Source organism: Hemiscyllium ocellatum, chromosome 20, assembly GCF_020745735.1.
Source record: "Hemiscyllium ocellatum isolate sHemOce1 chromosome 20, sHemOce1.pat.X.cur, whole genome shotgun sequence".
Lineage (NCBI taxonomy): Eukaryota > Metazoa > Chordata > Chondrichthyes > Orectolobiformes > Hemiscylliidae > Hemiscyllium > Hemiscyllium ocellatum.
In genome coordinates this window covers 30,779,856-30,795,109 of record NC_083420.1, presented here as the reverse complement: position 1 = coordinate 30,795,109, position 15,254 = coordinate 30,779,856, and the positions used below count along the sequence as shown (strand labels likewise).

The window sequence follows — 15,254 nt, the reverse complement described above, 5'->3', positions numbered from 1 at the left end:
GATAATTCATTTAGAAATGTTTCAAGATATTTTCATGCATGGCAGTAGGTCTTTTCAACTCCCCTATTCCAAATGGCATGTAATATCATTGGGTATCATTGTGGCATAAGATATTGAAAGGCTTTTTTCCTGTGGCCCATATTAAGTTAACAGTTTTGCAAATAAGAAAGCTTCCATGTCTTAAAATAATCTGTCAAAGTAAGTGGAAGGACCTTTAGGTAAAATATGAGAAATTTTACATTGTTAATTTAATATGTCTTGTTATTAATACATAGTGCACTTAGCCTACACATTCCTGGACACTGTGGACAATTTGGCATGATCAGTCCACCTAACCAGCTCATCTTGGACTGTGGGAGGAAACCTGAGTACCCGGTGGAAGCCCACACAGCCACAGGGAGAATATGCAAACTCCATACAGATAGACAGTCACCCAAGGCTGGAATCAAACCAGGCAGCAGTGCTAACCATTGAGCCACCTTGCCACCCACTTCCTCAGCAATAAACTTACTGGCATCCAGCTTGGATTCCACCAGCGCTGCTCAGCTCCTGATTTCATTAAGCTGTGCCCCAAGTATAGACAAAAGAATTGAATTGCAGAAATGAGATGGGAGTGACTGCCCTTGATTCCAAGGCAACATTTGATCAGTTATGGCATCACTGAGCCCCGGTGAAGTTAAATCAATGGAAATTTGGGATGAAAATGTCTTCGACGGTTGGAGTTATATTTAGAACAAAGGAACATGGTTGGGATTGTTTGGGAGAACTATCATTTCAGTCTCAGAACATACCTAGGTTCAGCCACCTTCCACTGTTTCAATTATGTTCCATCTATCAAAGTCAAAACAAGGGACATTTGTTGATGTCCATATCCATATATAGCAAAACCTGGTCAATATTTATGCTTTGCCTGATAAGTAGTAAGTAATGTTTATGACACACAAGTACCAGACAATGGTCATTTCCAACAAGAGAGGAACTAACCATCTCCCTTTTACATTCAAAGGCATTACCATTACTAATTTTCTCACTGTCAATATTCTTGTGGTTTCCATTTACCAGGAACTGTAACTATTTATGTGGAGCAGCCAATTAAATTCTGCGTTTAGACAAATGGGTCATGAGGCTAATGATGACACAGAATAACTTCTCAATTTCTCAATGTTTGTCCACCATCTTCAAGGTACAGTTCAGAGGCCTGATGGAGTTCTTGCCACTTGACTGGAGGAAAACAGCTCCAGCAACATTCAAGAAACTTGACACAATCTAGGATAACATAGCCAGGTTTAGTGCATCCACCGCCTTCAAAATTTACACTCTGCACAACTGATGTAGAGAGTTCCTGAGATACACTTCCCTCTTAGAAATTCCTTGTCATCGCAGTTTTAAATGCGTTTCCACTTACTCTGTAACTGTGTTCCCCAGTTTGTGATTCAGTCCTCTCAATTTCTACTCTGTCAAGCCTTAGAATTTTGAATGGATCACCCCACATTCCTCAAAAATCAAATGAATAACAACCTAAACTGTTTAGCATACACTACTGTACCGTACTGCTATTTTTATCCTTCTGTTTGGAGACAGCTGACCATTGATCAATTCTTTTCACTCAAAAGACCATGTTGGTCACTGGGTGTTTCACACTGTGCATTCATTTCAGTACTGGATTAGAGTGGTGCTGGAAAAGCACAGCAGGTCAGGCAGCATCCGAGGAGCAGGCAAATTGACGTTTCGGGCAAAAGCCCTTCATAAGGAATAGAGGGCTCTATTCCTGATGAAGGGCTTTTGCCCGAAACATCAATTTGCCTGCTCCTCGGATGCTGCCTGACCTGCTGTGCTTTTTCAGCACCACTCTAATCTCAACTCTGGTTTCCAGCATCTGCAGTCCTTGTTTTTACCTGTACATTTCAGTACACATATCCTTTCCTTGTGCTGTAGGATGTACAGATTATAACAGTGGGTTCTTATTGCTCCAGCACTGTTAATATAATACATCAGTAGAATGTGATCAGTGACTCATTAATTAGCGAGGAGCTTTTAGTCATAAAACCTCTCTGCCTGCTTTATAGCAGTCTTGATAGACCATGAATAGTAGAACTGACTGTTACTTGCCTGTCCATTTCAACCAGGAAATATGTGCTAACGGGCTGATTACAGTAATGACTGACTGGGTGTCAAAAGTACTCAATTGTCTGCTAAATGCTTTTGGAACATCTTGAAGTTGTGATAGGCACTACATGAATGCAAGTCTTTTCTTTCCTTAAAGAAGGAATTGATGGAGATACTGCATTATTTATCTTTGTATATTAAAACGCGATAAGTAATTTAAAAAAATATGAACAAAGAGAAATAGTCTGTTGAACTTTTTTTTATTTCACATACCATCATATGCAGCTGCTAAATGTTGATAAATTATTAACCAATTTAGTAAAATTCACATTTCAATCAGGACAGCTGTATGGAAGCAGAGAATGAAAGAGTTTCATGAAAAGTATAAAGTTGAATGAGACTTCTGTTTGAATCAAATGTCTACAGTTCACAACATTTGTAATTTGGGTAACTGAAGCACATCAAAACAAGCTTCATATTTTCTTAGTTCTGAAGAAAGGTCACAGGACTCAAAGCATAACTATTTTCTCTCCACAGATGCTGCCAGACCTGCTGAATTTCTCCAGCAGTTTCTGTTTTTGTTTGTTTCAGATCTCCAGCAGCTGTAGTTCTTTGATTATATTGCTATTTACTTTGCTGAATGTAACCAGAGCAATCAGCTGCTTTGTAGCCTATAAAAAGTCAGATTATTGAATTTTCAAACATTTTTTATCTATTGAGTATTTATAACTGAATTTCAATTTGTTCCAACCTTCCTGCGACTAACATAAGGTTGGGGCTTTAATATCCATAGGTGATGGCATCTTGTGGACTTTCGAGTTATTATTATTCAGTGGCATAGCATTCTGGGGAAGGAAAACTTCCATAGAATAATGACCCTCAGAGAGAAAAGAAATCTCCTTATTTCTGTATTAAATTGATGACAACTTTTAATTGCATGTTTTTTGCAGTATGTTGTTTAAGCTCAAGGATGGTACAGGAGCAAGAATTCTTGATGCATTTATATAGGGCTTTGGTGAGACCACACCAGGAATATTGTGTGCAGTTTTGGTCTCATTATCCGAGGAAAGATGTTATTGCTATAGAGAGAGTGCAGTGAAGGTTTACCAGATTGATTCCTGGGAAGGTAGGACCAACATCATGAGAGGTTGGATCATGGAATTCCTACGGTGTGGAAGCAGGCCATTTGGCCCATCGGGTCTACACTGAATCTCCAAAGAGCATTCCACCCAGACCCACTGCCTACCCTGTAGCCCTGCATTTCTTATGACCAACTCACCTAGCCTACCCATGTCTGGACACTATGGGCAATTTACCATGGCCAATCCACCTAACCTGCACATGTTTAGATTGTGGGAGGAAACTGGAGCATCCAGAGGAAACCCACGCAGACACAGGGAGAATGTTCAAACTCTACACAGGCAGTCACCCAAGTTTGGAATCAAACCCAAGTTCCTGACGCTGTGAGACTGCAGTGCGAGCCACTGTAACATTTATGCCACCCCAAATTTGGTTAGGATTATATTCAGTGGCATTCAAAAGAATGAGGTCGGGGGTGGGCATCTCAAAGAAAATTCTATAAAATTCTAACAGGACCAGACAAGGTAGATGCAGGATGCAGGAAGGCTGTTCCCAGTGGAGGACAGTCCAGAGCCAGGGTCATAGTCTACAGATATGGCAGAAATAATTTAGGATTGAGATGTGGAATTTGCTACCACAAAAAAAACATCAGGGCAAAAACATTGTGTAGTTTCAAGAAGGAGTTGGATGTAACACTTGGCTGAGACTAAGGGGATCAAATCACTTGGAGGAAAAGCAGGAACACACTATGGGGTTGGATAATCAACCATGTTCATTATGAATGGTGGAGCAGGGTCAAAAAGCCTACTCCTGCTCACGTTTTCTATCATTCTATATGTGACTACTCTTCAGTTATGAGGCAGGATTATGAATGTTAACAGGGCCCAGCTGTTGAGCCTCAGCTTATTCTCAGTCATTTTCAAATAGATTTACTTGGAACTGCTCAGAAGTGAAATTCCTGCAAAGTTTCCTGTCTTATGCAACATCATCCCAAAAGTCACCTGTGGCCATTATTGAAGTGAGAACTTTCCTGACATTCTCTAACTCAGTAAACTGCAGTTATGTAGCAACTGAGATGCAGGATGCTCAATTCCCGCATTTAAACAATCAATCATGATATATTTCAATTGTTAATGTGTAAAAATTCATTACTGTGCAACCAGGCAGCACGAATGTGACAGACTATTCACTTCCATGGTTCCTCTTCCCTCTTTTTGTTGAAAATCACACAACACCAGGTTATAGTCCAACAGGTTTAATTGGAAGCACTAGTTTTCGGAGTGTGCTCCTTCATTGGGTGATGAAGGAACCACCTGATGAAGGGGTAGTGCTCCAAAAGCTAGTGCTTCCAATTAAACCTGTTGGACTATCACTTGGTGTTGTATGATTTTTTAACTTTGTCCAGTCCAGTCACACACCGGCACCTCCACATCATGACTCTTTCTGTTGTTTTTCTTATACCATTGATCATCTTATTTTCAGGAAGTTAGACACTCGAGATTTCTGCTTAACGTTCCTGTAGAATAAACACTGGAACATGCCTTGAAAAGAGAAGGAGTAACATCTAGATGATCATGTTATTGTTTTTCCATCCCACATTCCAGACAGTGGCTTTGCCTCTGTTTAGCATCTGCCCAGGTCAACACTACAGTGAATGGGAGCCGGTTGTATTAGAAATCACTAGCCCAGCCAGCGTTCTGTCATTTTGTGGAGTAATGTTTGAAATAATAGCCATCGTATCAACTGCAGTTTTGGTATTTCTTGAAGAATTAGTGGAAAATGCGTGGTTTAAAATTCATGCTCCAATCAAAGGCAGAAATCTGATTAGTCTCATCGAGGCAGAGTTCAAGATGGAATTCCGTCACAAAGAATTCATCCTTATTTTTTTCTTATCACAACAGGGAGCGGTGCTTAAATCTTCTCTCTGTCTCCCAATGTGTTATGTGGAAAGTCATTGAGAAAGTCCCAAGCATTTTCAGGCATTAAGTAACATAAGGTCACTATGGTCCCAGAAGATCATAGGATTGCTTTCTTGTTAGACAGAAACTAGCGTTGGTGAGTTTAAATCACCACATCTCAGGGGTTGGGGTTGAGATTGTGGGACGTTCATGGTCACTTCAGCCACCAGCAAGAGTTGAACCCTGCTGATATCACTTTACATTGCAAACAAGCTGTCCAGCCAAATGAGCTGGAATTTTTAAAAAAAAGTTGGATTTACAATGTGGTCATTGCTGATTGTTGCATATCTCCATCTGGTTTACTAATGTCCTTCAGGGAAGGAAATCCAACATGTTTACTTGGTCTGGCCTACATTTGATTACAGACCCGTGAAAGTGTGGTTGATTCTGAATTAGAGATGGGCATTAAATGCTGGCCTAGCCAGCGATGCCAGTGTCCTGTGAACAGATAAACAAAAATTCTAATACAGAGCCTGCAGTTGCACTTTAGCGCATTGAGCCATAAAGATGACCTGATTCCTGAGACATTGAGTTCGTAGGCAAGAGTTTAATTAGCACCAGTGGAACAGAATCTCCAAGTACTTTGGTTCTTTGGTAACTTAGAATACTAGGTCAGCACAGGTCTTACTGAAGAAAAGATTTCTCAAAAAAATTAATTTATAATAAAAAATAAGTAAAATTTATAAAGATGCTGTATTGGAGCAATAGTTTGGATAGAAAATGTGCAGACAAGGACATCTTAGTTGATTCTCAAAGCACACAATTTACACTGTAAAGAGCATATGGGCTATTTATTTATTTCAGTTCGAAATTACATCAGTTGCCGGGTTCCACAAGTTACTTCAGAAATGGTGATGTTACTTGGCTTTCACATTTTTATAGATCTGAACTGAACTATATAAAGTAATAAAATACTTCAAGATGTTTTCAACAAATGGCGTTTGACAATCTGATTTTTATATGACCTATGGACGTCTTATATTGGTGACATGTAACCTTTAGATCTGCTCTGAGTCACATCAAATCATCCTATAATGCATTAACTGCCAAGTTATACTTGAACAATTTATCTGAAATTCCCTGACTGCTCTTTGGCAGTTACATGTTGCAATGTGTTCCCTATCCTTTTCACTCACCTATTATGAAAGCTGCCTTTATGCCATATTTGAAGAGATGTATAAAACCACCTCCTATTCCAATGGTTACCTGGAAAGTTTTATTTATTTAACAAGGAGCATAATTCCAATGAGAATACTTTGGTGAATTAGAGCTTGGAAAACTCAGGTACAAATTGGTTAGGGTCTTGTGCCCAAAGTAGGAAGCATCAATGGGAATGAGGGAGAAAGCTCTCTTCTGGTTGGAGCCATACGTGGCACATAGGAAGACAGTTTTGATCATTGGAAGTCAGTCATCTCATTTCCAAGACATCTCTACAGGAGTTCCACAAGGTAGTTTACAAGGTCCAACCATCTTCAGCTGCTTCATCAATAAGCTTCCCTCCATCATAAGGTAGGAAGTAGGAATATTTGCCAATGTTCAGCACCACTCATGACTCCTCAGATACTGAAGCAATTCATGTTCAAGTCAAACAAGACCTGGACAATATTGTAAGAAATGTTCATGTCCCATAAATCTCAGGCTGTGACAGTCTCCAATAAGAGAGATTCTAACCACCACCCGCTGTCATTCAATGGTTTTACCATCAGTCAGTACCCCATAATTAGCATCCAAGGGTGTTAGCATTGACCAGAAACAACTGGACTAGGTTTATAATTACAGTGGCCACAAGAACAAGTCAGAGACTATATGAGTATTTCAGCTTATGACTCACTACCTGGCTCCCCAAGGCCTGTCCACCTTTAAAAGCACAGATTTGGAAAAAAATGGAATATTTTTCACTTGCCTAGATCCAAGTTCCAACAACACTCAAGAAGGTTGATACCATCCACGATAAAGCAGCCTAATAGATTGTGGAATTGGTGCCATTCAGTCACTCCACCACCAACATACAGTATGCAGCGGTATGTACGATCTGTAAAATACATTTCAGAAATTTGCCAAAGATCCTGAGAGCCACCTTCTAAAGCCACGACCACTTCATCTGCAAGGGCAAGTGAACACCACCACCTGCTAGTTCAATTCCAAGTCACTTGCCATCCTAATTGGAAATATATCTCCATTCCTTCACTGTCACTGGGTTAAATTCTTGGAATAGCCTCCTTAAGGGCATTGTTCATCTCCCTGCAGCACATGGACTATGGCAGCTGAAGACAACAGTTCATTATCAGCTTCTCAAAGGCAACTAGGGATGGGAAATAAACACGGGCCCAGTCAGTGAAGCCCACATCTTCCAACTGAATATAACAAAAATGGGTTGCAATTTGGAGACCTAAGATTCATTCAGAACTGGAACACCTTTTAATAATAGTGAACTGCCGGAGTGCCTCCAAGGAATTGGATCATATATTGACCCTGTGCCACATTGGCACTAGTCTCAAGGAAGTCCTAGGATGAACAAATAGACAAAACATGAGGTTGTTGAGTGCATCCCATGAGTAGCCCTCTTCAGTGCTTTGGATCTGGGAGGAATACAATTGACTCCAAGGAAGAAGTGATATTTACTAGTGCTCTCCAGCAGCCTGTTTAAGAATTACAAGTTAGCTGTCATGTACCCTCATAGAACTAATCATAACTTGGCAGAAATGTCCCGAAACAGACCAAGGAACCCTACTTGCATGTTTAAGGTGATCGAGTACTATTACTGAGGGTTGCCAAGGATAAGTAAAGTCAGAGAAGACCAATACATCCCTGCCAGATTGCAAGACTTCATACCTAGATTTGAGGAATGTTGAATGTTTGAGACAACCAAAAAAAATTAATTTCTACTGCATTATCTTTCACTCATTACAGAAGTAAAATAAAGGTCACTCTCCAAAACCTTGCAGTTATAATTGTTTTGCTTGTATCATATGCTCATTTTAAAATGATAACAGTAATTTTGAGCAAATTTCTGTTGTTTAACGAACACACGTTAAAACTGAATACACTTTCATTAAAGCAACCTAATGGAGAATAAATTATCAATTTGATAAGCAGCCATTAGCGAACCATTATGGAATGAAAAAAGCATCCACACTAGATAGCATAATCAAACTGATGGTGCCTTGTAATGTAGTAGGATCACTTTTTTTGTAAAAGGTCTAAGGGAAAAATAACTTATTATGGAAAAACTGCTTCATATAAGTCAGTAGTTAGGATTTCAGAGCAATGAATTACTTTAACTGTACAATGTAGGTTGCCAATAGCAATAACATATTTTTGCTGTCCAAACAGTTCCGTCATAATAATTAGCTCAGTATCTCTTCTTCCATCTAAATGAAATACATTAACTTTGCTTGTGGTCACCATTTTCCTTTATAATATTAATTCTAAACTCTCCCATAACCTATGAAAATGCTGAGGCTGATAAAGGGAGGATGAAGCACATTGTAATGATTGCCACTGGCCTGTCCTTTCGTTGGTTCCATGGTACCAGAAGTTGATGTATTTACTTTGCTGCACCAGGGCTGGTCAGAAACAAGTTCTCGACTGTCATTTCTTACACTGTCACTTTCCAAGCTAAACTGTGTTGGACAAGGAAATCACTTCTGCAGAGGGAATTAAGTTAAATTGAAAAAAAAATCTATTTTGTCTTCTGCCTATTCAAGAGCACAAATAGAACTGATGACGTGGAATGTTTGCTGCCCATTATCTTTGCTTGACTGTGGTCTGCAGAATCAGGAGATCCAATGAAAAGAAAAATCTTGCAATGGGGTAGCAAATACGTATCACAGAGTAATGTATTTTGATTCAAATTTAAAGTGACATTTCAAACAAAACAGAAAGAAAACAAGTATTTGATTATAAGTGTGTTGTAAGGCGATACAAGAAGCAAATTTCATGAGACTTACAGCTCAGGTGATTTCTTTGCATCACCCATGCCTCAAGAGAAATATATCTATTTTCGCTTACCATACGATGAAGGTTCAGTAACCCACTGCTCCTCATGCATGGTCCCTATTGTTGTGTTCCCACAATTGACAAGAGGCAGAGAACTGGTTTATGATAAGGAACTCACCAGAATTCAATATCATATGAGAAGAATATTAATATACAAACATTACGGGCTAATGTGTCCGGGTACAAAGATGTGCTTTGCTTTTTTGTTCTACATTTTGTATTTTCTGTTTGCATTATTTTACCAGTATGCATCACCTTGTGTCAAACTCCAACAATTGATTCCTATAGTATACTGTAGCTTTGTTGTACTTCCTTTCTTTTCCATGAATGGTTTTAATTAATCCTCTCTTCCTTTACTTGCAGTTACGGAAGAGTTTATGCTGCAGACCCCTACCACCACGCACTTGCTCCAGCAGCCACCTACGGCGTTGGTGCCGTGGTAAGATTATTAATTCTGTTGTATCTGTTCTTGCTGCTTCAGTCCTACATTTTTTTTTAAATCTCTGCCAGCATATCCTCAGTTTAACTTAATTGAATTTGTCTCTGGTGCTAACAGCAGCTAAAATGCCACATTAATCCTTCCAGTAAACTTGATGAATGTCTTAATTTCTTGGCAATGTAGTGCATGTTAGTTATTATATTTCTAATTTTGTGAGTATCACCTAGCTGAACATTTGGCTTAATGGAATAATTAGTCATTTTGATAATTAAATCCATCACTTTGTTTCAGAATGCTTTTGCACCCTTGACTGATGCCAAGACTAGGAGCCTTGCTGATGATGTCGGTCTCGTTCTTTCTTCATTGCAGGCTAGTATATACCGAGGGGGATACAGCCGTTTTGCTCCATACTAAATGACATACCATTAAATCTTCTGCTGGGGAAAAAAAGAAGCTTTTCCAAGGCCTGGGTATTGCAATACATGCAGTAGTGCATCATTTTAGCAACTCTAAAAATGAGGAAAATATTACATTTTTTTAATCTTATACCTCAGATATTTTGTTCTGTGTATTTTAATAAGTGGGTTTTAATTTCTGAAAGTTACATATTTGATTATTGGCAAAAGCAGCTGCTTTTCTAATGGTATTTAAAGACTGTGAGATGTAAGAACTGTGAGAACCACAATCACTGAGACACATATATATGAAATAAAGATGCAGAACAGCAGCCATTGGAATTCTCACCTGTTTTGTAGGTTTGCAAGTGACTTAATGAGTCATTTTTCTTCATTTCAATATTGTTTGCTTTGAGAAAGAGGGTGGGTTAAGGGAAGGGGTGTCAGTCTACATAATATAGATTTGAAAGAGGGCACCACTGCACCAAGAATCTTGCTATCAATTGTCTTAAATTATTCACTATTTGTTCAAGCCAAAGGTTATGTTTTTCGATGTTTCTCAGCACTTGTACATAAGGTTTCAGTCGGGGCATCCATTCAATTATAAGATACTCCACCAGGCAGTATTTCAGCAGTTCAACCATAGATAGGTCTATTTAAGTAAATCTGCTAGTTAGGCCATCAATGAGCATTCTTTTTATATTACTTCCAATATATAAATTATTGATATCATTGCTGACTTTTGTATTATGGGAGGGAAAACATTCAAAAATGGTGATAAAGCATTGTTTATATTTTTCTTTTTGTCAGAAGGAAAGTAATAAACTAGGTTCTTTGTACCAGTAAAATGTATAAATAAATTTCAAATTGTGCAGTGGAAATGTTCAGTTATAGATTACACAGCCTATGATGTTTTAGAATTAGGATAGTAGATCAACTGTAAGGCGTATCATTTTTATGGAATACATGATAATCATATTCAGATTTATATAAGCATTTTACAAGTATTGCAATCATTAAGTGTAGATAATCATGGTATTTTCGTCAGCTTGGTACTTTTGAGACATGACTGTGTTGTGTAAACAAACAGCAATTTTTCATTGCTTGACAGCTTGTGTTATTTTGTTACATTATTTTCTGAGGAGGCCTTTTATTTTTGGACTAGACCGAATTTAAAAACAAGTGTTCACAAAAAAGGGAAGCATTTTACTTATTATGCTTTAATAAATCACAAAATTAGAAAGCCGATTCCGCCTCGGGGCCATTTCAGTGTTAAAAGCGCAATGTAAGCAAGTTGTTGGGTCAGCTTGTTTGAGCGTCCTTGAAAAATTGCAGCTTGTCTGTGCGTATGCTGGAATCCGTTCACTTTGTCCTGTTTAACAGTACCTAAGTTGGGGTGTTTGTCACAGGTCTCCTTGTTTTTTGTAATAATGCAGCTTCAAAACTTTTCCTCTGCCTTTTTGCTGCAACTCTTAGTTATACTCCTCATGTGTACTGTGTGCGCCTCATGGCGTGCACTTAGTAAATATCAACCCACAATCTGTGATATACCTATGCGATTAAAAACCTGCTGGAAAGTGTTGTGGCCAGGCTTTCTCTTTGTCATCGTATGTGCATGCAGTATGATCAGTTGAACAATAACCATCAATAAAATTTCACTAAATTGAAATTACTGATACTGTTGCTTCTTTTTTAACCAGCAATAGAACATCATTATCAAATGTTGCTCAAATAGTGACTTGGTCCTAATAACATGCAGAACAGTTACTCCCACATGGAATAGGGGAGAAGAATTTGACCATTCTTTGGATTAAGTTGCTTTGGAGTGCTGTGTCCTAATTGTTGCTGAACCTAATTGCAGCCACTGCATGATCTTTGCATCAGGACTGATGGGCTGAGACACACACAACATTCGACTTCTCTCACTATTTACAGTTAACGTTGAACTACAGGTAGTTGCTGGGCCAATCCTCAGGCAGACCATCTGTGATTTGAAAGGAGATGTTAGGCCACTGTGTCACTGACAGCAAACTTTGGCCACTTGGAAAAGAGCAGAGTATGTTTGGGAACAGGAGAGAGGAATTTCAGAAGATCAGGGAGTTCAAGTCGAAGTTGAGCACACTGGTATTCTGCTAGCTCCGCATTCAGTGAAATAATTTTTAAATGTATCGCATTGAGGGGAGGCCCCAGCAGTGTTTATAACAACTGAATCCAGGCAGATCTATCATGCAAAGGAGAGATCAAAATGACTGTTAAGAATCCTGTTTGCAAATGAAAATCTTCACATCTGTTTCAGACATAGGTCTGAGACATCTGTCTCTCTGCCTTCACCAATATGACAGATGATGCACCTCAGATGTAGGATATACATGGGAGTGTAGACTATGTATTAGATAATTAATGGTCAACTGTGCACTTACAAAACTGGTATGTCACCAGTGCCACCAAAGGACATTAAACCCATTGTGATTGAAACAGAATTTTGTGTGTTAATTTCCTAATGTGGCAGTCATACCCTCAGTTTGACTCTAGGCAAGAACATTTTGGTAGTTCAGCGGGTAAGAATGAGAAATCAGTGATGCCTAAAAACCCACTGGGTTCCTGAAAACAATGAAGGCTGCCTTCACATTGCTGTCTGGTTTCTTTATGCCTCGAATCAGAGTGAGGCCAATAACATTGCTGAGCCCAAACCCTATTCTAGCATCACTACTAATTCCTCAGTGTTAGTGAAAATAATTGCTGGAGTTGGCCGAAGAAAGCTGAGGCAGCAGGATCAAGTATCCTCTCTTGTATATTTCCCATTGTCTGGGCGTGTGTCTAATTTAAAGGCAAGCCTGCAGTTGAGAAGCTCAGATATCGCAGTGTAATGTGAAAGGGCAACAAAGAAGCATCCGCATGATACCAGTGGAGAAAACATCATTTTTGTTATTCCAAGAAATAAGTTTTTAATTTTGATCTTCTTTGAGTAGGTTTGGCATAGAGAGTGGAGAAATGATAGATTTCCTTCAAGTTGGAGTGTGAAGGAAAGGCACAATATTTAAGATTCTCTGATCTGATTGAGCAGGACTACTATTTAACTCATTATTAAGGAAGAAGACCAGTAGGTCATCTATGAATTTGCTATATAATCAAAACTAAATTTGGCACCAAATGGAATGCTGAACTTTTTTTTTCAGAAAAGGAATAAAGTACAGAAAGTGTTCAAATTGAATACACAAGAAAAAAGTTAAACATAATAAAAAAAAACTGAAATTATGCAAAACAGGCCAAAGAATGATTGAGAGGATACAGAGATTTGATCTTGTGATTTCACAAATTTGTGCATGCTCCTACTGGGAGAAAAACTTGAGCAATGATATCCTTGCTGATTTGAAATGGTCTTGGTAAATGTAGACCATAACAAGTTGTTTCAGTTTATTTAGGACTGGAGGATTAAAGAATATAGCTTCAGAGGTTATAAATTAAAAACTAAATGAAAACTTGCATTCAGTGAGTAAGTGCCCAGAATATGCCGTAAAAATAATGACAAGTTAAATGCTTATGCCATTGTTAAGACAGATAGTCAGGTGACAGAAAGAGATAGCTTCTAAGTTATGAATCACCATAATTTTCGTGAAAATGTACACCACGTTGCCTTTAGCCTCACAAGAAACAGAGCTCACTATCAATCATCCCAAGAGAATTAAGGATTTCCTGGATTTGCTGTGTAAAATGAATTAAAGTCTCCCATAACCCCATAAAGATAAAGCTGGTATTTAACTGCGTAAGGACTCTGTGGTGTGATATATCTTTCCACATGGAAATTGGTTAGCAATTAATAACTATTTCTGTACACTCTGCATAAAACATAAAACCAGAATACACATTAAAAGATTAATTTGGTGCAGAAAGTCAATGCTAAGGTAGTAACAGGTTGATGAGATTTATAATTACTCAATTCCTTTTGTGTGTATTGATTCACTAATTGGATGTAAACCCATCCTGAATACCAATAATCCATTATTCTTTGTTGTAAGAATGTAGGTTTTCCCTCTGTTTCTTGAATTTCATGAATTAAAAGAACTTCAAACACTGGGCAAGAGCCTCATTTGGTTCCTGGTGGTCTGATGGTTAGAAGTTAATGCTATCACCACGTGGCCTGGGTTTTACTCCAGCCAGGGAATGACTTGCTCTGGAGAGAGGAGTTAATGCCACAATCAGATTAATCAAGAGTTTCTAAATTAGAGAACAGATTTAAAGGGCCGAATAGTCGATTCTGATTTCTTAAGTTTATTTGCCAAACTGATTTGGCAAAATTCTTTAACCCTAGACTAATTCAGCAAGATGTTAATAAGCTCACATGAATTAATCATACAGCCAAGCTGCCATTGCTAACCACTCTTAGTTAAGTTGTTCATCTGAAGCCCCATTGAACTAATACACTATGAAGAAGTAAGACTTTTAGCAGTTTGCAGCACAGAGTTAACTGGAGCTGAAGAAAGATAAAACATCAAACTGTCAACACTCACTGCGAGATTCCTGACACCAGTAAATACTGGACCATTGTTTGGAGATGCAGGAAATACGTAACGTGAGACATGATGGCCCAGAGATTCTGGTCACCAACGATGCCATTGCAATCTCCACTGATCATGATTAAAAGTGCACCCTTACTATTTTCCAACCTTCCAGCGCATCTTCCTGTCCTGGATTGAGGAATGCACCATCACCGATGGGATCCAGGAGAGGGTCTCTCAAAGAGAAGGAACTGTGGAGGCTCCAGCCCTTCCCGATGTTACCAACTCAGGTAGCCTCCAGCAAAGTCTGCCCATGTTGTGGTAAGTGGTTTATGGTTCTCACTTTTTTTTAAAATCTCTTTCTAATAATTAAGACATTAAATTTTTCTGAATTTGTATTGGGGACTTTGGAATGGGTGGGGTGTCTGAACATGGTCAAGGAGGGTATGGGTTGTTGAACATTTTCAGCTCAGCCTTGCCAGGGCTGTGGTGGAGTGTGGACATTGATGGGATTGGAGTGTAGAGAAGATGAGCATTATCAGGGGAATGGAGATTGCATGTTACCATGGGGTGCAACATCGTATGCATTGTCAGAATAATTTTTTGAGGAGGTGGCAGTGAGCATTGTTTGGGTGCAGGAAGTTAAATAGTTAAAATCCATCAAAAAGATGGATGGATTGAAACACAAGAAAGATCAAAAGTTGAAGTTCAGTAATAAAAAAAGTGGTGCCGAGTACTATTAGACTAAAGATCCCAAATGAAAGACCACAACAGTTTTGTT

At 38.7% G+C, this 15,254-nt stretch overlaps 1 protein-coding gene across 8 annotated transcripts in view; it reads left to right on the top strand.

Annotated features, from left to right (window-relative positions):
• Positions 1 to 11,616, top strand: part of rbfox1 (RNA binding fox-1 homolog 1) — a 375,024-nt gene extending 363,408 nt beyond the window's left edge. For 5 of the 8 annotated variants that reach the window (XM_060840251.1, XM_060840252.1, XM_060840254.1 and 2 more), the window contains 2 exons: positions 9,507 to 9,582; positions 9,874 to 11,616. In XM_060840251.1, the coding sequence (XP_060696234.1) occupies positions 9,507 to 9,582; positions 9,874 to 9,996 (199 nt within the window). In that variant the 3' untranslated portion in view covers positions 9,997 to 11,616. The remainder of the gene's footprint in view (positions 1 to 9,506; positions 9,583 to 9,873) is intronic. The other 3 variants (XM_060840253.1, XM_060840250.1, XM_060840255.1) reach the window with 2 other exon arrangements.
• Positions 11,617 to 15,254: the final 3,638 nt, after the last annotated feature.